General features: G+C 38.4%; 1 protein-coding gene across 2 annotated transcripts in view; it reads left to right on the plus strand.

Annotated features, from left to right (window-relative positions):
* Positions 1 to 10,853: 10,853 nt before the first annotated feature.
* LOC145986373 (uncharacterized) overlaps positions 10,854 to 24,149 on the plus strand; it is a 38,793-nt gene continuing 25,497 nt past the window's right edge. For both annotated transcript variants that reach the window (XM_083120291.1, XM_083120292.1), the window contains exons 1-2: positions 10,854 to 11,421; positions 16,221 to 16,321. In XM_083120291.1, the coding sequence (XP_082976417.1) occupies positions 11,340 to 11,421; positions 16,221 to 16,321 (183 nt within the window). In that variant the 5' untranslated portion in view covers positions 10,854 to 11,339. The remainder of the gene's footprint in view (positions 11,422 to 16,220; positions 16,322 to 24,149) is intronic.

Raw genomic sequence — 24,149 nt, forward strand, 5'->3', positions numbered from 1 at the left:
CTCTTATTATAAAAGTGGATGTAAATTACTGTGACTGAAATCAACTCATACATCTGAAATAATAGGTAATAGGTGTCGACCATCTTTGCACTTCCTTCTGGACGTCCATGCTGCTATATAATTTTGTAGAAAATTAAATATTTAAGTATAGAATAATATATTAAGGATAGAAAATCAAGTATTTTCAAGCCGATGAAATTTGGAAGCAACTACGGGGGAGGTGGTGCATTACTTCCTTTGTAATTGAACTATGCCGCTTCGTTCTCTAGCAAATTTCTTGTTATTAACACTCACATACTTTATTCGTCAGTTATGCTGCCTCTATGTTGCTGCATTCAATATATATATATATGTATATATACACACACATACACACACATACATGCATACACACACACATGGACGTCCGCAGGATTTTTTCCAGGGAGGGGCAAGGAAGGTATTTTTTTCCAGGGGGGGGCCAACATGGCATATTTTCCCCAATAATAGTGTTCATCCCTCAAAAAACATTGTTTAAATTTGAATTTATCATGTTCATGCAATAATTAACCCACATTATTGTGGCTGAAATTAAATTATATGTGTGAAATATGTAATTTTTGGTTGACTTTCGTTTTCCAGGGGGGGGCCACGGCCCCCCCTTGCCCCCCCTTCCGGACGCCCATGCACACACACACACACACACACTTGTATAAAATAATTTGCCCACGCTACGAAGTCAGTGTTTCTACCTAGTAAGGCAAGGACGTTTCACTGTGGCTGTGTCACTTCATCCATTTTTCATTCATCCATATTGTCGTACTTACTCGTAGAGGCACAAAAGCGACGTAAAATAACTAAAATACAAATACATTTTGGGGTGTGGGATAAAATACAACCATCTAAAAATAGTAATGTAGTAATAGTAATAAAATAATAATAATGTCCTAGCACAATTGACTATCGTTTAGCATAATTTCACAGTTCAAACAGCACTTTTCATGGCTTGGTGGAGTTCCAGTCTATCTCTCCCCTCCATGTTCAAGTAAGATGAGTAGTAAACGTGTTTTTGAGCAGGCCGTTGGAGGTGCCATAGCAATAGTTTATTAAGGAATTCTCCCGAGAAATCAATAGGTCTGGCAACACTGACAATTGCCACGCCGAAGGTTCCTTCCCCCTGTCCTTTTCCCTACCCGCCAGCGCGATGAGGTTCTGCGCAGGTTTCTTTCCTTGTGGTTCCACTATAGTAATAATTACACAATTCTAATAACCAGGTTGGCGCTAGAGAAGAATTTTACGAGACACGGACGTTATCGATATTTTAACATTACATAACACAAAGGCCTCGCGTTCCCTAACGGCGGCCCTGCAACGAAGGAATAACAAAGAATAATGTCTGTGCGTGTGTGAATGTTGCATACATCTCTTGTTCTCTCTCTCTCTCTTTGTCTGCCTCTTTCTTTCTTTAGATCTGGTAATAGCATGCGGTTAAAACGCACTTCTATAGTCATAGACAGTGGCGGCTATTAGGGGAGCGAGGGATGCAGTTGCCCCCCCCCCACTTTTTGCCCCTTTTGCTACCGCACTATGCTAAACTTTATCTACCAAGATAAACTGAACTGATAAACTGTCCTTACCGCCGCCCCCCCCCCAGTTTTGGCACCTTGCCCCCCTATTTTGGAACCCAATCGCCGCCACTGGTCATAGATAAGATTTTATAATTATGTCAAAATGGACTAGTGAGGAACGGAGCCGTAGCTGCGAAGGGGTTGTCATAGTCACCCTAGGCCCCTGGAACACAGAAATTAGACCGACCTGCTATTTCTCCTCCATTTCTCACCTCTCGTCGGAAATAAAACATAGCACTTACAAGATAATGTAATAGGAAACTATTATTTTTTAATGTCTTCTCAAAGTCTCAGATCTTTAATTTGCAATCGAATTTGCAGATGTGATCAATACTACACACTGCTTGAATGAAGATGAGATAGGATGCACAGCCGACTGTCTTTTATTAGCCACATAGCTTGAATGCTAAATTTTATTTTCGTCGGATTCAACGGAAAAGATTAGGTACATAAAATTTCTTCATTGTCTAAGTATGCGAGCCTGATCTAGGCATGGGGTGTGGGCAAATTCGGTGCAGGGGGTGCGAAAATCTATTCTCGCCCTGGGCGCTGAAATCTCTAGTTACAGCTCTGATAAGGAAATATTTCCTTTCGAGAGACCATTAGCAGATTTACACCATTATAGAAACATACCATAATAAAAGTATGAAATTTTATTGACCATTATTTATAGAAAGCAATAATTAAATAAAATCTAACATTTATTAAAAACATTTCACCTATTGTCTAATTTCTCGACATTTTGAACCAGTTGTTAAAGGAATTAATTTACTAGTTTATAAATGTACCAAATTAATTTATTCATATAGGTTTAAACATATTAATTAATTATTTAATAATTGACATATACTTCATGGCAATAATACACACACACACACACACACACACACACACACACACTCACCCCCCCCCCCACACACACACACACCAGGGACGTAGCTAGGTTGATCAGTTCGGAGGGGCCCAAAACTTAAGATTTTTTTTATACCAAACCATTAAAAACTAACAAACTATTAATATATATACTATATATATATAGGCCTACATAAGTATATGTACAGTATGTATATATATATATATAAAATCTTGTTAGAAGATAACATTATTTTCTCCTGTAGCCCCAAAAACTTCTAGACAGTCTTTAAAAATCCATGTATTTTCTCTTATGTCAGATTTTTGAGACACCAAGAACAATGTCATTAGTCGTTACTCCTTAGATTTGTAAATTTGCTCGAAGAAAATTGAGAAGTAGAGAAAACCCTCTTCCGTCAGTTTAAATATAAAAACATGCTGGAATCAGGTGCACAAGTATGACAACGGCGCGAAAATGAAATGTTTGAGTAAATAGTTCAAGATAGGCATCCCATGTATATTGTTTATACCAGAATAGAATCCGGCGGCCTTTAGTGCAAGGCGACACCCTTAACCACTATTCTATGGGACATGCACGAGTCTTTTGTGGCGTCGTACACGTTGGAGAATGATGACGACATATAAGAAATTTAATGAACACATGTAATTTCTTAAAAGTAATCTTCTTTGCGTGTGCAAAATTGAATATACGATGGCAATAGAAACAACAAAATTCCCGCACGCTCAAATTATTGCGATCTAGTCTTTCAAGGTTCGATCCCTGGTAGAAACTCCAAAATTTCTGCGATGACCTAACATCGTGAGGACAATTGAGAAGCTACTTGAAATCAATATGTAAGCGAATTCCACTCTCAAAACTAGACGGAACTCGATGTGATGACCACGCGTCAACGAATGGAAAAAACACTTCGGAGGCTTTGTCCTTCAAAATTAATTTTACTGAATAACTGTAGTTTTCTTTAGAGGACCTAAACATGGCTTTTTTGCACAGTACAATGTTGTTTTCTTTCACCCTACTTTTATAGTTTTTCATTCAAAATGATTCCACTCCCGAAGCATGAGCATGACGCACTACGAAACCAGAGGTCCAAGGTTTGGACCTTGGACAGGTGTGGTTGCATCATGTCTCTCGCATCGCTATTCCTTCGGATCATCATTCAATCTCATCGTCGCATTTAACCCAAGAGGTAGAAAAGCGGCGTAAAATAACGAAATAGAAATTAATGATTGACTTGGTTCACTTTACTTCACTTTTCTGACACTTTTTGACTAATCGTGAAGATGAGAATGAGTTAAGATTAACTTGATGAAAGGACCATCACAAAGAAGACACATTCTCAGGCCGGGAATCGAACCCGGGACATTCTGCTTCGTAGCGTAACCTGCTAACCACTCCACCACGGAGTTGTCGGCCCAAATAGAAATGAAAATTAGAAAATGCCGTCTTGGATTTGCAGGAACAGAGTTCACCAGCAAGGGCAAATAATTTTCGCTCCCACTAGGACAGGCAAATAACAGAAAATGCTTGATAAGTAATTTGGCTCTCCATATTTCATGATATTATTATGTAAGTAACTGTTATTTGCTATATAACTTTGGATTAATTTTATTTGTATGTCTAGTCAACTTTCCCGCCTAAGCAGCAGCCACAGCGTCTGTATTTGCGGGTGGAGGCCAGGGTTGTTAAAGGTTCAGGAATTTTAAATAAATTCAATTCCGGTCCAGGAGAGAAAGTTAGCAAGTGTAAATGGGTTCTGGACCGTAAGGAACCTCTTCGTCTGTAACGTTTTCAATTCGGTCCATGAATTTTTTTCTAGATGAATTTAATTTCGGTCCAGGAACCTTATTTCCTGAAGAATGTAAATACGGTCAACGAACATTTTTTTCCGGATCAGTTTAAATAGGGTCAAAGTTCCATGTTGAAATTAAATAATTCGCAACTTGGTACGAATTTAGATTGTGCGAGAGAAAAGGTTCCGGTCCTATAACGGAATCCTATAGATCAAATTCGAATGTATGCGATCCCTAATATTTAACAATCCCAGGGTTGTTAATGGTCCAGGTATTGTAAATAAATTCATTTCACATCCGGGAGAGAAAATCAGCAAGTGTAAATGGGTTCTAGGCCTCAATTCGGTTCAGGAAACTTTTCTCCGTATGAATTTAAATACGGTGCAGGAACTCTTTTTTCGGTAAAATTTAAATACGGTCCAGGAACCTTGTTTTGCGGCTGAATTTAAACACTGTCCAAGAACCTTTTTTCCAGGATCAATTAAAATTCGGTGCAGCAATATTTTCCGGATCAATATAAATACGATCCAGTAACCTTTTTTTAATGGAACAATACACTACTAGGACAGAATTTAAATTATGCGAGAAAAAAGGTTCCGGTCCTGCAACGGAACCCAATAAAACCCATGAAAGTTATGGATAGATGGACCTTTCACAACCCTGGTGGAGGCTAAATAAACAAAAATCAGAAAATATGCAGAATTTTGAAACATAATTATTTCTAGAGCATGCACACTACTATATAAAGTTGACTACATACCTCGTTTCCTTCCTTAATTGAAATGTGACTTGTTCTTCATCACATGTGAGATCAACCACCCTGGGAGTCAAACCCGGTCTCCTGTGTGGTGGTCGGACACCAATTTAGAAAGTCAATGTGTTGGACATTTGGTCGATCAGTCGATCCTACTTCAATGTTTTCGAGAGGAAAACGAACTGGCAGCTTTACACTCGAAATTTCACTTCGCCTACCCCCGTGGCGGAGTGGTTAGCACATCGTGCTACGATGCCAGGTGTGCCGGGTTCGAATTCCGGACTGAGCATGGGCGTTTGTTGTGTCCATTGATCAATTTAATCATACTCGTATCATCACTCATCCCCATCTTCGCAATTAGCCGAATGTGGCAGAAGAGCAAAGTAATATGAACCAAATCAATCGAAATTTCACTCGCAATGCATAAAAGTGAGATCTCAAGCACTCCGTGATCCTACCGGAATCTCACGTTTACAGAAGCTAACTATGAAACCATTTTTTGGATCAAACTGTTCTTCGAACTAGCTGACAGTCATCAATTGTCGACCAGTAGGGCAAAAAGAAGCAGATGTTTCTTGAAAATGAGTGGAAAGTTACCAAGGAAGGATATAAAGTCGATAGATTACAAAGGCTTATTATGGCCTTTCCCTTCATTGCAGGTTATGAGCACATATGTGGGAACCTGAAGGAACCGCGATATCTTTGTCATTCATCTCCCGCCAGAAAAGGGATAAACAGTAGAATTTTTCTCTTGCAATTTGAAAAACCTATGTCCATGTTGAACCATAAAGTAATTAACTCAGGAAGTCCTAGCTTCGGCGCGGCCGATAACCAGAGCCAGATGAAGAGAAGATTTTGTGGGAAGGGGTGACCTGGCTTAGGCCCCCTGGTGTGCATGGAGGGAAAATGTGTTTTCAAAATGTCCCCGACTTCCCAGAAAGGGGCGGACCATAAAATTACTGCATTTCCTACCAATGCATCCGTTTGTGTTCAACCAAAGTGTATGTCACCATAGGATCCGAGCTCTTCGAGTTCTGTCGGTTGCGGGACTTCTTGACTCTTTTGTCAACATGGTGCCAATCAGAGTTTCTTTCTGTGAAGGTCGTTGCACCTACGAATCGGCTCTTCAGCTTGAGTGGAAAAAGACATGTTGTACGGAGGAAATTTGCACCGGAAAAATTACCTTCTTAAATACGATGAAACCTGTAAAACATCCACAGATATTTATTCGAGGTGGTCGCTTTGACAAAACATCAATACTCTCAAAATTCTACGAACGGACTGTGTAAAACATTGCAATACTCCAAAAACTGAACCTGCTCTGCAACACAAGGAAAATGCCTCATTTAGCAATCAATGTGCCTTTGTTAAGTTGGTAAGTTCAGTATGGCACTACATTTTAAATAATGCTGATGGAATAAATCAATAAAGTTTGTTAAATGACAACGACTCCTTACCACAAGAATATAATTATTCTTTACGGATATCCCCTATAACGGTTGGGGGTTCGACGTGCTGACCCCACGTCACCCCATTACTGGTTAAAGATCTCCACACCTCTAGGTAGGATTGTGGGAGGGACTGGCAGTCTGGAGATAGACCAAGGCCCTTCCAAGTGTCACGTGCCAGTCCCGACGACACAATGAGAAATGCAAGGAAGAAATGTTTCCCGAGAGCGACGACAGATGGCAGAACGCCATATAAAGAAGAGCAGAGTTCATTGTAGAAACTTGGAGCGGAGAAGAGCGATTATACAGTGCGATCGAAAAGTCCCCGCACTCATACTTTGAAAATATGCTACGAGGTCAGTAGGCAACATGAGTTGGCAACGTTGTTAGTAGTGACTGGTATGACCTTGAAGAATGCGATAACGTCCCGGGAGAGCTGCACTGCTATTACAGTCAGTGGTGTGAGTCATTATTGTGCAGTCGGTCGACAATGCCTTTTAAGCGAGCGCAGCGAATCGCTTTGTTAGAAGCATATTTTGAGTGTAAGACATACAGAGGTTGTGTGGAGAAATGGAGACGTCTATTCCCTGATGATCCGGTGCCAGGAAAAAGTGCAGTGTATGATCTTGTTCGCCGATTTCGTGAAACAGGCTCAGTGCATGACCGACAACGAAGTGGAAGACCCAAGGTCGTCACACACGAATTCCTAGAGAACGTGAGTCAGCGAATGGTGCAATCTCCAAGAAAATCTATACGACGTTTGTCACAAGAAGTTGGAGTATCATATGGATCCACACAGAAGGCACTGAAAGTAGCCAAGTTTCACCCATATCGTGTGAAAGTCGTCCAGGAGCTGAAAGCGTTAGATAAAGATAAGCGTATCAAGTACTGCCGGTGGTTCCGTGCTCTCACACGCAACAATGTGGCCATTCTCGATAAAACTTTTTTTACCGACGAAGCATGGTTTCATTTCAGTGGATACATCAACTCACAAAACACCCGAATGTGGGCAACTGTAAACCCACATGCCCTGCATGAAGTACCGTTACACTCTGCAAAGGTCGGTGTCTGGCGTGCCATTTCGCGACGAAGGATTGTTGGACCCCTGTTCTTTGATGGATGGCGATGTGTACAGGGATTTGGTGCAACAATTTGTGGCTATGTTGGAAGAGGATGAGCGTGAATGTTGGTTCCAACAAGATGGGGCAACGTGCCATACTGCAAACGACACAATGGCTATGTTGCGCGAGTTTTTTGGGAACCGCATCATCTCCAAAAATTTGTGGCCCCCTCGTTCCCCCGATCTCACGTCCCCCGATTTCTTTCTTCGGGGGTTCCTGAAAGAAAGAGTATATACACACAACCCTCGCACATTGGATGAACTCCGACAAGCAATTTCTGACACTATTGCTGCAATTCCAGCGGAAACATTGAGGAAGGTGTGTAAGCGTGTAGACATGTGTTTACAGGAACATGGCGGCCATTTTCAACACTTCCTATGAACTGGAAACCAAACACTACTTTGCAATGTCCATAGAGAGTGCAGCATAACCTCCATTGTGTGTTTATGTGATTATGTTCTGTTTGTGTTGCGTTATGTTTGTGTTTTGGAAACTTTTTCCTCATGCGCTTAAAGTTATATGTCATCTTGTTTGTGTTTTACCGACCGTTGCCATTACAGTATAACAGTTGGGCTGAAAAGTTCGTAGGCTGACTCATAGATGGCGTTACTAGAATTAAATCCATGTGATTTTTAGTTAGTACTAACCTTCAAAAGATACGTGTATAAATTTCACAGTTGCCGGATAATTAGTTCGTGAGATATAGCATTGTGAGTGAAGCAGCTTTTGTTATTGTGAAAAAAAGGATAAAAAAGAATTTCGTGTGTTAATAAAGCATTGCTTTTTGGCGAAAAAAAATACAGTTGAAGCCAAGGCTTGGCTTGATAAACATTATTCGGACTCTGCACCAGGAAAATCAACCGTTGAGAAGTGGTTTGCTAAATTTAAACGAGGCGAAATGAGCATCGAAGACGATGCCCGCAGTGGACGCCCCAAAGAGGCTGTTACCAACGAAAACATAAAAAAAGTCCACAAAATAATTTTAAATGATCGTAAAGTGAAGTTGATCGAGATAGCTGAGACTTTAAAAATATCAAAGGAACGTGTTGGACATATTGTGCATGAATATTTGAACATGCGAAAGCTGTGTGCAAAATGGGTGCCGCGCGTGCTCACAATCGATCAAAAGCAACAACGTTTTGATGATTCGGAGCAATGTTTAGCGATATTCAACCGTAATAAACACGAATTTTTCCGTCAATATATTACAATGGATGAAACATGGCTCCATAACTACACTCCAGAGTCCAATCGACAGTCAGCCGAGTGGACTGAACGTGATGAACCGAATCCAAAGCGTGGAAAGACGCAACAGTCGGCTGGTTCATACGAACCAAAAATACCTAAAATAATAACAATAATAATAATAATAATTTACTTCAAAATTACAAAAATGTATTTACTTGTTCTTGTTTAAATTTTCGATTCTTCGAAAAGTTTGTTAAGTGATTGAGTTGAGTTAGTGTTTTTAAGTCCACTTTATGCACAGTAAGGCTAATCGGGACTGGACCTACAGTTTAAAGTAAGATCCGGACCACTGTGTACCTCCACCCATGTATCGAACCCGGGACCCCTCGATTACAAGGCATCAACGCTATCACTGCGCAATCGGGGAGGCATCGTTTGTTAAGGAGGATTCTCAAAATCGATCTTCACGATATCGAGAAAAATATGAGACTCGAGAAATCGTACAGTTTTTTAAGATAATTACTTTTAACACGTTGCGTGTTTTAGACTGTTTCAATAGTAGAATAGATATTTGGTGCGAATAATACTACTTACCCGGAGATATGAGGCATCCTGCCACCACTATATTTATTTAGCGTGTATTGTGCACTGATTCGGGACCAGTTGTAAGTGTTTGCATATATGTGGTTTATCGCTGCACAAGCGGTCGTTCTTCAATCTACTCAAGCTCGAAACATTCTTTGGACGCAACGGCAACACTCAACGCCCAACCCTGCCTGGTGTTGACCTGCGACTGCTAGGGGTGGAAAGACCGCTCCCTCAAAATTCCGAGAAACAAAGAAGTTCTAGGTTCCTACACTGACATCCACTATAGCTAGAACCAGGAAAACGAGAAAGAAATGTGGTTTTGGATTCGTGCCACTCAAATTAAGAACAGTGTTTCTAACTGAAAGGAAAAAAAATACTAAAAAACAATTTTGCAATATTTGTCATGAAAGTAAAATTTTCAGCAAATATAGAACAGTTTGCCTGGGCCAAGTGAACGTTTCGGGGGGCCAGTGCCCCCCGGCCCCCCTAACGACGTCCCTGACACAAACACACACACGGTTTCGGCTTGCCCCCCCCTCAAAAAAATCCTGGGTACGAGCCTGCTGTGTGTTATATTTATTTCCAACAGTGTAAATTATTTATCAATATATGAAAAAATAAAATAGGTCCTCGGTGAAAGTCGCCCCCTCAAGGGTCTTCCCTCTTTAATCTCCCCTTGCAGAGTGGCAGCTAGATGAGGGAGTGTTCCGGCGTCCCGTGAAAGTATTAAAAGCATTGTAAAATTAATATTATTTTAAGTTTGCAAAGAAACAGATATAACAAGTGTCTTGCTCGCTTCGCTAGCAATAGAGCGACGATTTGTATTTTGTATCTGCTATTTAGCGCCGCTTTTCTTCCGATTTCGGCTAATCGCGACGATGAGGATCAGGGAAGATTAATTTGCTGAAGGGACACTTTGAAAGAACACCCACGCACAGTGGGTGGTCCATTAATGGTCATTTGGACTCTCTAAATTTATCCTAACACCTCCTAAATACGACCTTGCGCTCCTCCCCCCCCCCGAAAATTCTGGATAAGCTATTGCCCCCATACCCACTTATATTTTTTTTCTCTCGACGCCACTACTGTCGGAAACATTTCCATCACTCTGGTCGATAACCCGAGAGCATCTCATCATTCGTAGCTAGAAAAGCGTCAAATTTATTTCATGTCAGCTGTTTATGTAATGTTATTCTGTCTGTAGTAAAGAGGTCAAAGTAGGAATTTTGGTTAAGAAGATGGTACACATTTCAAAGGTATTTCGAGTTCTTGGATATTAGAGTGTTCTTGAAGAGATGCAAGAAAAGAAATAGGAAAGATTCGAAGTAAAAGCGAGGCTTTAGGGTAGAACACCCTCATAAACAAAGAAAGAAAAAAATACTTTCGACAAATCAATCAATACAGTCTCTGAGCTCAGCAACCGGTGGTCCGTTAACTTCTCAAAACGTCCAACGGATGGCTCTGGGGTAGCATGTGTGTTTTGTGTACAGAAGCGTGGCGGACGGAAGTAGCTTTCAAATTTGTCCGTTTGTTGTGCCGAAGCGTACATCCAGTTTACGCTTGTCGCATTGTGAAGACGCGAAGTAGTGTAAGCGAGTGCTGAGTAATTTTTCGATGAATGTTACTTGCTTTGTTTTGTATTGTTGTGTAAGTAGTGTCGGTGAATTCGCAGTTTGATGTAAGAATGTCAAGTTCTATTATATGGTTCACAAGTCGTAGCTAGCGAGTACGTACAGGGGGAGTCGGGCGTCTCGAATATGGAAGTGGATATGAAATTCTCGCTTTTTTCTTCGTATGTTCCGTTCGTGGAAGCCATTATCGGGTAAACAACGCGCAGAGCAGAGTTGTGAAACTGAAACGCCTAAGATTTTGCGAAATGTTATGAACGTGCATCTGTTCGGCTCGTGTGTGTGTGTTTGTGAGAGAAACTTTTAAGTGAACAATATACATGTTCGGCGTGGAGTGAGGTATGGTATCACCATCAAAAAATCGAAAAGCGAAGCCGATAAGGAAAGCAACTAATGCAAGAAATGCTACGCGGCCGCAGAGAGGTAAAGCTCTTTTGTAGAACCTGTTGTTACCTCTGTATGTGTGTTAAAATGGACAAGGGGCGTGGACATTATATAGTCCACTACTACAATATCAAAGATGTTTACCTCTTATCCACTGGTAAACCTCTCTCACAGCAGGCTACACATACACTGCATCATTTAATAAGAATGCCCAGAATATGTGTTAGTCATAGCAAACAGGATAGGTATAATTTCAAGACATGTCGTAGTTACCATTTTACAGGCATGCATTCAATCATCAGATCGAAATGATTGTCCAGTTTACTATTATAGCCACACACAATGCTTTTTACCACATAAAATTATGCACATGAAAGTTAATATCATAAAAGGAATGTAGGGAAGCCACCAGGAATGTGATTGAACTTTGACAGCTTTACGAAGTATATTTAACCATTTACTGATTAACTGACAGTTTTTTATGTAACACAACATTTATTTCATGTGGTGGAAACCACAAATAACCCATGGTATTTGACTCAAAACTGTTACCATCGCTTTTCCAAATCCATGTATCCTGCAGCAGTTTCACTGGTTTTCTTAACAATATATTGTATGCGTACACGCATATCCCTCGTAAAAACATGCAGACATTCTAACAGTAACGGTTCCAATTGTTTTATGATTTTTTTCAAATTCTCCTAGCAGAAAGACTAATTATCGAAGAATTTGGGCAATCATTGTCACACGAAGTTTGAACCGTCCTTAAAGTTATGAGCACTCTTTGTATTTCGAAAAAAGTTATTTATGTTGAAAAAAACTTAAAAATTACCTTACGCATGGATGCACACTTCCCATGGACAATGAATTTTCTATTCATAGTGACTGTTAAGTATTGTAGACTAATGGGAATTAATGTAGAAGTAAATTGGAATCTTAGTAGAATGCATTTAAGGACTTTATTTTAATGCTAAGAGAACCAAACCTGGCCTGCCTAACCTAACTAGGAAAGCATATATTGAACAAAATCTTAAGTAATTGGGAAAACCCTGCAAACATGTTAAAATTGCATTCATAGCATGATGAAATTGCAATGAATCATAAGAAACTTGGCCCATTCTAACAGTATTGATCCTAACAACATGAAATTACTAAGAACACCAGTAAATGTAACACTTCTACCAAAATAAACCTGATCTCATTTAAGAGAAAATCATTGTCAAAAAATATACGTAATTACCTTGAAAATATGTATTTCCCGGTACGTAGTTGTAGGCATAGAAAGGATATTCATGATTGCGTTAATATCCTTGAGACCAGAGGTCATCAAATGAACTACAAATAACATATGATATGGCCACCATAAGTAAAAACCCTCCTATCTTGGACCACTTTCACCATTTTATTTGTAAAAATGGGTTGTACTGTGTGGCCAGAATTAAATTTGCCCTAGTCAGAGCCTGTTTGAAGCATCTAATTGTGGTAAAACATGGTAGAGAGGCACAGTGAACCACACCCTGGGAAAGGCTTCGTGAGACCATTGATAAGGCTGTCTTACACTTCCAAAGCTTCATTCACGTTGAAAGGGCGCACATTGAACTTCTGTACCGACATAAACTCAAATTACTGGTTACCTCCTGGTGGTGAAAATTAGAACTTTTTTTTCATCAGCATTCACTTCCCCATTGTCTCCATCACCTCTCTACCAAGTTTCGCTGCAATCTGATGCTTCCAAAGTGCGACTTTAATTGTGTCCACCCACAATTAATAAAATGGAAAATGCTAATGCCACCCTAACCTAAGAAAATCATTTAATATTGCCATCAGCATCAGAGTCAACACTCTCAATGAAATAAAGTTGGTCATATCTATAATAAAACCATAGTCAAGAAATATACATACATACCTAGAAAATGTGTACTACTTTAATACTTTTTTATTCATAAAACAATAAAAATATAAAAAACAATAGATTTCAATATTTTTTTGGGAACGACTGAAGATGACCGGGCCCCTCTCCGATTTTCTTCATATTTGGCATACTCACTAATTGAGGCCTCCTAATCACGAAACTGAAGTTAAAAGTAGTCGGAAACGTCTAGAAATTGCAAAATAAGGCGTTAGTTTTCGGAATGGAAACCGCCATTTTTCGTGAAATTTTTTGTTTCACAAGCAAATATATATATTCCTGATACTACCACGACACCAAATTTTAACTATGTTTGCCTAACCTAACCACATGTCAATGGTTCGCAATTATTTTGCAATTTCTATGCGTTTCCAACAAGTTTTAACTTCAGATTCGTCATTAGCAGGTCTCAATTAGTAAGTATGCAAAATATGAAGAAAATCGGAGAGGGGTCCGGTCATCTTAAGTCCTACCTTTTTTTGTAATATACAATTTGTTGTGGTACGTGGAAGCCACAAATTACCGTGATCACAATAGTACCACATGAGACCACACATTACATCACTATAACACATCTCTGCAAGCTAAAGGCCACAGAAAACATTCGTAAGCAAGGATAGATAATTACAGGATGCCTGGTTTTCATGGTACCCGAAAACTTTCACCTGGCACTTGAATTTTTAAATTCAGTTCTAAAAACATAAGAAAATTTCCATTACTATTTTCTTAAATGAGTACAGTGCATGTTTTTGTTATTTGTGTTTTTCGTGTATTATTAAATCATGCCATTATAAATTTTTCCACTGTTGCAAGCTGAGTTTTGATATATGCAGCGATATGGTTGAGTCGGCTATATAATAGAATAGTATTTTTATTTTCTACTAAGCGAGTTTCAGCCTAAGACTGCTCTCCCACCTAACTCAGGACTAGGTATTACAAAGTAGGATTACATGTGATGGGTATTAAACAAAATGGTTTAGAATAAATGAAATACATGAAAAACTTAATTTTTGGGGGTTTAGCCATATGAGGAGTGACTTAATCATTCTTTGAGTAAGTATGGTATGATATTTTTTCTTTGAAGTGTTTGATTGAGGTAGCATATTGTATAGTTATTCATACTGTTACTGGTAGAGCCATGTTTAGAGCTGTTTAGGCCACTGTTGTGCACAAATTAATTACTTTTAATCCAATTATGGATTCCCTCTTCATAAACAACATAATCTTAATGAACCATGCAAAATTTTCCACTTTCTAGGAGGTTCAAAAGGTCAAGGGTATCATAAATGGTACAATATAAAACCATTATTTTATTAAAACACATCACTGCAAGCTAAAAGCAACAGAAAACATTCATATTTAACGATCTTCATACATAACACTTTTAAAAAAAAAATCTCGCATGTGTACACAAGCACTGTTATGCTCACTTGATGAAAGGAGATTTCCACTCTCATCCATATTCTAAACACACGTTTTTCATGCTCATGAAAAACTTGTAAAACTCTATGCACAATCAGAACTTCTGTCTCATATGCATTTCATAGTGAGTGGCCATCTGTTGGCTGTTGCCTATAAAGTGGACTAGTTCTACCATCTGTTTGATTGTATTTTATAGAATGGAATTCAGTTCCCTTTACATAACATGATGTTTAGAATTCTAAATGTTCTTGAATTAGTACTGTACAAAAAGAGACAAGAGTGAAGAATGTGTAGACAACTAAAATTAACTGTTTAAATGCATTATAGGTAAATCATTTACTAACTTACAATAACACATCGCATGTGGCATAAAAGAACATAAATATTCCACAACACTATGGGCATCAAAGCAGTTTAGTATCGTAGTTGAGTTGTAAACATGGAAAGGTTACAGTTTTCTATCAAGATAAATATAATTTTCTTGTATGGTGACAATGAATTCCAACACTATCTTTAGCTTTTTATCATGCACTAGAGAGTAAAAGATTGAGCATGGCATATTGGTATCGCTGTTGCTTTGTAATCAAGAGGTCCTGAGATTGATTCCACTTCAAACTGTAGGTCTAGTCTCAATTAGCCTACTTGTACACAAAATGGACTTAAAACTAACTTTTGGTTTTGAGAGCAAACAAATGGGTAAATTTTTTATATCGGACAAATGGATTTCTTCAAATTTACAGGAGAAATTATTACCGAATGCAGTTTCTTTATAGTTGTGGAAGTTCAGGGAAGTGTTTTCTCTCATCGTTCATTGAATGTTGCCGGTAAATCATCTATTTTTCGATATAAATGTGTGACTGATGCATGAAAGCTGTTGCATCAATTTCCTTCCAGCCGGATGTTGCCTGTGTGTGACGTAATCACGGTCAATGCCGGTCAGTGTTTCCAAACATGTGTTTTTGTAACCGAAGAAGGTACGTTTCCGAAATGGTCTGGGGGCCTGTGTGTCAATGGTTCGTGGGGCTATGTGAGAATGGTGAGTGGGGTATGCATTTTTTTCTAAACCAATTTTTAACTATTGTAACCTAAATGTTACCCAACCTAACCTTACCGGAAATGGTTCGTGGGGCTACATAGGTATTTTTGGGTGCAGTGGGGTGGAAACACTGCATGCCGAGTACGGTAGTGAAACTGTGACTGCCATTTTGCATGTTACCGAAGGCAAAAAGAAACTAAGAAAACTTACTTGATATGTTGCAAATAGAGCTTATTTCCGTGAAATAAGCGAAATGCCACCTTCAACAATGTTTCTCAATGCAGAATACGTAAGTACGAATATTCAAATTAAATGAACTAGCAAATTTCAGCCTTTTGTCCGATATAAGAAATTTACCAAAAATTGGTTTCTAACATTATTATTGAAAGCTAGTCTTGACTCTCGGTGCATTTTTACACACAGGTGTCACTACTAATACTGCAAATGTATGTGTTTTTTTATTCTTTACAGGGAAGAATCTACATCTATTGGCCAATAAAAAGTTTTATTTGGATCTAAGAAGTTACAGTGTTTCTACCAAGCTTGCTGGAAGAATTGAGAATCTGGGAGGTGTAAGTAGAGTTTTTGACTGCCTAGTTTGCTGTTTTATTTGTGGTGGTTGTACATGTATTCAACATTATTTGTTGAGTACTATTATTTGAATAAAATTTAACATGTGTAGAAAAAAAAAATGACTGAAATGACTTTATCCAATATTTAACACAAGATCACTGGTGCCCGAGTTGGGTTTATTAGGGCAAAAGGGTTCTCGCCACTTTGTGCTGAGTTACGTGGGCACTGTTGCCAATACACCCATGTTGTCTGACCACGCAAGCTCTTTCCATGCTGCTGATGGAAATGGTGATGTTTTCATCCACCTTCTGCCAGTTAGGGACCTGCGTACCTATTTTTCTTTGTTCCCTTCTTGGCATGTGGTAGGAAGAATGGGTTGAGGTAACTGGAAAGAAGCCCACCGTTGGTGCATGACGCTCCTTGTCCCACCTTGCACATCATTTGCTGCAAGGTCCTGTAGCTTTGTTTAAAGTGTCAATTTCAATTTCTTCAGAGTGTTATCCTTCCCAAGGATTTATCGTCCATGTTTGGTGGTGATGACAATGTTTTTGCACATTCACCATCTCCCTTGTTTCTGATCAGAAACCGAAAACCTTCTAGAGGCACAAATAACACTAGTGCCACAACAAACAAATCTTCCACATCATACACTTATTCCATTTTGAGCCCTAACATACAGAGGCCATTGATCATTTCAATAGGGGTGCAGTGAGGTTTGTCAACAGCTGACACAGTCCCTTACTGTCATCTGTTATTTTGGTGGGAAGCTAGTAGAGTTGTACCTTTTGCCCTACAGTTTTCATTTCTTCACTCTTAAGTGATACAGGTGTTTTTTTCTTCTTTAAAGTGGAATTACTAATGTTGATTTTATATCTGATGTTATCACCTGCAACAGTAAATTGGGAATCTAGAATTTTGACAGTTTTTTTTAAAAAAAATAGAGCAGACTGTCTGGTCTTTCCACACAGGTAAGATCCAGACATAAATGAAACCTTTGGACAACTACATAAATGTAGCAGGGGATTACGTGCATGAAATAAATGTTTTTCCACTCCAATAAATGCACTCTTACTTCATATGCCAAAATTCCCAGTTTCATTTGACGTGACTTGTTTATTACTTAAGTCTTTCGCACACCTGCAGATAACATCGTGCCATTTCTAATGTATAGAGCCCGGAACTTTATCTATCTTCTATACATATATATATAAATGGACGTATGTGTGTGGGTGTGTGTATATGTTTGTTGCGGCATAACTGTCGAACGCCTGGAGCAATTTCAACCAAACTTGGTACACATATCACTTGCTATCTGGAAAGAATAATTTTGGGGTAAGACACCCCTGTCACCCCTATGGGTGGTATGGGAAGGGGTGACATGTAAAAATAATCCAAAACCACCGATATTAAATTCCGCACAATGCAGACCAGCACAACAATAGTGTTTCTCGGGTTGTCTAACATGCAGGCTGTGTTGTGAAAACGACCGATATTAGTGTGCAGTTCAACTTCAAGTTCATCACCTATCGGCATGGGGGGTGAGAGGGGGTGAAAAATAAAATGCCACAAATGACCTAGATTAGTGTCGAATCCATAGTCTCCAAGCTAATTGGTGACATTCACGATGAAATAAAATTAGTTACATTTTATACTATAGTTAGAATTCATTATTTTCCTGGCTAATAGAAGATTGGGATAAATAAATACCCGGGCAATGCCAGGTGATCAGCTAGTGTCCTATAAGACTATAAAATATGTATATAATTATGTCATAAAAAATTAAAATATGTCAGTAAAATGCAGAAATATTCCTCATAAAGCCAAAAATATGGACAAGAGTACTTTCGAATTTATTGTTATACAGGAAGTTAGTATCTTTCAAGGAAGATCAGCTATGGTGGGGTATTAAGGGAAGTCAGAATCCCTTTAACTGAAGAATGTAGGGGAAAATACTGAAAATATTGTAAGGTTCATTATAGGGGCTGTATGTACCGAATGTGGTTTAACTTATTTTGACTCATTGTTGTGAGAAGGGGAAAAGGCAAAGAAATGAAAACAATTGAAACTTGATTACGGTGATTGCTATGAAAGCACAATAATGTTTGCATGGCTATCATTGTCGGCGGGATAAAAGAAAGGGGGAGGGGTTTTATTGTTCTATATGAGGGTCACTATTTATATTTTGAGCCTTGGCAACACTGATTGAAGTTAGGCACGATTTGACGTTTGCATGGAATCGTCTGGCATTATTGACCATAACATACTTCAAATGATTTGTCAATAGCTTCATTTGTGTTGTTTATGTTGCCTTGGAGATTGCGCGACAACAATAAAATGGAATTAACTCGTGAACATTTTCGTGCGATGATTTTTTATGATTTTCGACGTGGATTATCAAGACAAGAGTGCATCAATCAACTTACTTCCACATTTGGCGATGAAGCCCCATCCTTTGCCACTGTGAAACGCTGGTATAACGAATTTAATCGTGGCCGCCATTCGGTCACCAATGAGATTCGCGAAGGTCATCCAAAATCAGTTGTTGTTCAAGAAAACATTGATGCTGAGCAAAACGTAATACTGCAAGATCGTCATGTGACATACTGTGAGATTGGGGCAACCATAGGCATTAGTTCCACCAGCATATATAAAATATTACATCATCATTTAGCTGTGAGAAAGGTATGTTCTCGTTGGATGCCACACAATTTGACAAAAACTCAAAAAGACGCTCACATCAATTGGTGCAAACAAATGCTCAATAAATACAATCGTGGTGCTTCAAAATACGTATATAAGATTGTAACAGGTGACGAATCATGGATATATGTATATGAGCCGGAAGGTAAACAGCAGTCGACTGTATGGGTGTTTCAAGATGAACCCAATCCAACAAAAGTTGTTCGCGCTCGAATCACATCGAAACAAATGGTCGCCTGTTTTTTCGGGAAAACTGGTCATGCGGCAACTGTGCCTTTAGAGGAATGTAGAACGGTCAAGTCTGAATGGTACACAACAATTTGTTTGCCAGAGGTCTTCAGTCAAATACGGAAAACAAACAAACGCCGTCGGATCATTCTTCATCAAGACAATGCCAACTGTCACACATCTCGTCTAACAACCGACTTTGTGAACAGTCAAAAAATCGAATTGATGGGTCATCTGCCGTACAGTCCTGATTGGCACCCAATGACTTCTTCTTGTTCCCGAATGTCAAGAATAAATTGCGTGGACAACGATTTTCGTCGGCGGAAGACGCCGTTGATGCGTTCAAAAACCATATTATGGAGGTGTCTCAAGAAGATTGGAAAAAATGCTTTGACAAATGGTTCGAACGAATGCAAAAGTGTATTGACCATAAAGGAGAATACTTCGAAAAACAATAAAGCAGTTTTCAATGCCAAATTCCTGTTTTTATATTGTAAGGCTCAAAATATAAATAGTGACCCTCGTACTAGTTGGTAAGAAAAAACTGCGTCTGATTTTAATTTCTTTGTCCATAATTTCCTTAACCTGCCATCGATAATATAAGATATCCATTGGGCTAAAGGTACAAAAAATAAATTATAAAATAACCAATTATATGCAAGACAATTACGAAATTGTACAGAAATATGTTGTAAAAACGTGAAATTGGTCAAAATATACCTATCTAGTTCGTCCATTTAGGCTGATTTTCATCAGATACGATATATTTTCGTACGTAAAGATCTCACCTCGGTGTTCCACCTGATGCCAAATAAAAAATATGTTATAACATACAGTGCACGGGCCCTACTGATGTAGTATTGTAGTATACAGTTTGTAGTATTTGCTGGGATACTTGAGATAATCCCAACCCTACTTTGGCTACAGAAAGTGCTAGTGCTGTTATTCTGATTGAAATAGATTTAATGTAACCAATGTTATATGTCCGTAAGACCTTTCTGGAAAATTAGTATGGCATGTCCAACGTTACTCTTGGGACCATCAGAGACAATTTTTCAATTGTCATAAAATTCACCACTCGAATACCATAAGACTTGAATAAATTTTATATATTCTCATTTAGCGTAGTTTTTTTCCCTCTAATATCAAAACACTTGTGCTAAAAAAAATCTTTGTGACCAGAAGTCCAACTTGAAATCCTGTGAATTTTACAGTGATATTTTAATGATATTTTATAGAAGCAACACTGATTTTTCTTGTATATAAAGATAGAAGGTGAAATCATTTGTAACTGTACGTTACTATTGTGGCAATTTGAGCACTTCCCTTGATGGTAAGTTTTAGGCTAATGTATTTTGAAAACAAAGCTAGCCATTGATGTGTTGCTTTGATAAGAATGTAACCATGGGAAGGGGATACAAAATTAAATATATGATGTGGCTATATGACCAACAGTGTTGTCATCTCAGTTTATTTTTCTTACAAATCTAACTTGGATAGTTTCATTTGCACTTTCAAATCTACATTCAGAACAACACTAATTTACACCAGAAACTGAAGAAAAAAGGTGTTGCATACATTGTCACCAAATACCATATATCTCCCAAGAGAATAGAAGTTGCAGATTTGTACAGAAGTAGATTTTACATAATGCATACATAAGGGAATGTAGATATAGTAGGGCCACTAAGTTTACTTTCCACTGTTAACTTCCTCATTTTCTTTTCTTTGTTCTCTGAATATTTTACCAATAGGAAACATGGTTGACCCATTACTTTCTTTTTCGTTATGTGCTTGCATATAAATACACTGGGAAACTGTTCAGAATGTTTATATTTATTTTTGCAAATTTCATAAGAGAAAGACGAATTATCGCAGAATATGGAAATGATTGTGAAAGTAAATTTGAAGCTTGGTGAAGTAATTAGTACTGTGTAGAGTTTGAAAAGTGTTATTTAAAATATACCTTATACAAGTATCCTCACTTTCCAATTGTTTATTGTCATCTTGATTAGATACAAGTTTGAAGGAGCATCTTGCTTGACACCATCAACAATGAGGTGAGCTGTTGAAAGCACTTTGGGATATTATTGCAGTACTAAGAGCCCTAAACCTGACCTGCCTCGTTTAGTACTAATGTTTAGTGATCCGAACTTATATTGGTCAAATCATCATTTGACTATATTTTGGATTCATGTTAGTCAAATCATTGACCATTAACATGGTGTATGATTAATTTATTACCAAGCAGGAAAAAAATGATGATTTTGAAAAGGCAAGAGTACACAAACCTTATTTAAGAGAGATGTGTCCAGCCTTTGTGATCTTATAAGGTCGCCACTCTAGGGTCATGATAAAATTCAAGTATAATTCCCGGTGTTCAAGGCGAACTTTCCAAATATCCAAGGGTACAAGCAGATGCTTTCTCTATTTCAACAACCCTTCTGAAATTTGAAGACTTCACACCTAGAAGCTGGCTAGTGCTAGAGGCCATCTGCCTTCTTGCATTGCTAGAACTCTAGCTTGAGCTACAAGAAACTGGAATAATCCCAAATTTGTTAGTGCCATTGATGTTCAATAGAGAATTATTCAAATGCCTGTACATACAATATGTAATATGTATTGTAATTTGTGTAAATACAAAGTGACTGGCCAATTCTGGAACAAACCCTCACGAATGAGAAATTGTTTTGGAATGTATAACAATGACACTTTGCATTTGCAATATGAGATATACCACATTAAAGTCTGCCCAGCCAGAGAACGGACATGAGGAAACCCAGACTTACCGCCTCCAGTTAAATGGGGGGGGGGGGGTAAGCAATGTTGCTACATGCCTGACTTTTGTCCAGGCGTACAAGACACCTCTTCCTGTCAACACGCCCCTTCACTCGCATTACTATTCTGCATTGCGGAACATTTCCTAAGGTGAAATAATGAATTTCTAACGGAAATAATGTCTATTTCTTACATTAACGAGTACTTACTGTTGTTGCCTAGTTCCCACAAACCATCCACGGGTAGCCCCCAAAACCATTGATGTTAGCCCAAAAATTCACGATAGCCTCACGGGGATGAGGTATGCCTACTAGGTTAGGTTAGGTTCTAGTAGCATTCCTTTTGTTCAATTTAGCATATATGGACAACATTGGCTTGTAGCAGCAGCAATATCGCGTATTGTGCTCTCGTGCAGAAAGCAAATGGCGGCAGCAGCAATAGCGCATCGGATATAGATTAAAATGGATCAAAACTACATTCCCGAACATCAACAACGCTACAGAAAATGATTTGCGTAAGTACTTTCTCCTGTAAATTTGAAGAAATCTGTTTCCCTTATACTATAATGTTACTGGGAAGTTTCGTAAGAAGGGGGAAAATTCAGAGAGAGAGAGACACATCTTGTGTTGCGGGGGAAGGGGGTTAGGTGTGTCAGTGTATGTGTGTGTACACACAACTCTATTTTGAGGTCTGAAAGATATTTTTATTGGCATTGTAAGGCAAATTTCAGTCAGTCAGAATCACTGAGGCTGCATAGTCTTCCTTCTGTGGTGTACTTTGCAGCATGCCAAAGCCAGCAGTGACTGCCTTAGTTTGCTTCTGAAAAACTTCATGCTTCAGACATAACTACATTAAGTGCAATGGCGAAATAGCATGGGAGAGGAAGAATTCCGCGATTAAGTACAATGGAAGTGAGAGGCACAAAGGGAAGAAAAGTAAAGCAGGTGAAACAAAATGGAAAGAAGACAATATCTTCCTTTAGAAGTGCATTTTGTGTAGGAAGTTTTGTGAGTGAATTCTGCGAACATTTACTACGATGTGTGGAAAACCATGTTATTGTAAATTGAAAGGAGTATTTATAAAACAGTTTTTGAAACTTTTATTTTGTTAAGAGTAAAAAGCTGGAAATATGATTGTGTTCAAAGATTTTGGGTGATATCCTTCAATAAACATTTCTAATTTTCTAAATGCAAGAAATTTGGTCATTTCTCAGAAATGTAAGTCTTAAATTTATATTTTTTTGTCATTAACACTAAAATTTGCTTCAAGTTTCCTGAACTAAAGCAATGTGAAAATTTTATGCATAGAAGGAACAATAAAAATGCATGTAAAATAACACCGATTTTCAATTAATAAAATCGAATTTTGCCTCGAACTGCAAAAAATAACAACGAAATTTAGGGAAAAATAAAACTAAAACTTCACGTCCCTACTAATTACTCATTGGTGTCACTTGGGATTTGCTTTTCCATATAGCTTCTGTAATGCTAATTTAGTTCTGACAGATAGCAACAAGGTGGACTGAAAGATATTGGTGGAAATTGTAACACTGTATCCCTGGTTTTTATAAGAATGTCAGCTGATAGCAAAATATGAGGTTGATTGTTTTTTAAAAAAATATGAAGAAGCTATATGAATTGAGGTCTCCAACAGAGATCATGTGGCTTGCCAACCATAGATCTGTGCATGCTCAGTTTGCAATCTTCTGTACTTACATTGTTGAATCACAGGTGACAGGCTATCCTCTTGGTGACATAAATTATTATTTTTGCTCAGTGGGTGGATTCTACTTTGAGCACGGTTTTTGCTCAATTTCAATATTTAAAGTTAACAAGAATTGATTGATTGATTGATTGATTTAGTTTATTTTACTTCGCGTTTTGTGCCTGTTGGCTAATTTGCGAAGATGGGGATGAGTGATGAAATTGATGAATAGACATTCACAAACAACCAAGCCCGACCAGGATTCGAACCCGGGACCCTTGGCGTCGCAGCGCGATATGCTAACCACTCGGCCACAGGGTCGGGCTTAACAAGAATTAATGTTGTCTTTTTCGATTTACACCAGTTGAATTGTAATATGCAAATGACTACGGTCTGAACTGCTTTCTAGGAATAGCA

The sequence above is a fragment of the Lepisma saccharinum genome, chromosome 4 (assembly GCF_977018435.1).
Source record: "Lepisma saccharinum chromosome 4, izLepSacc3.1, whole genome shotgun sequence".
Lineage (NCBI taxonomy): Eukaryota > Metazoa > Arthropoda > Insecta > Zygentoma > Lepismatidae > Lepisma > Lepisma saccharinum.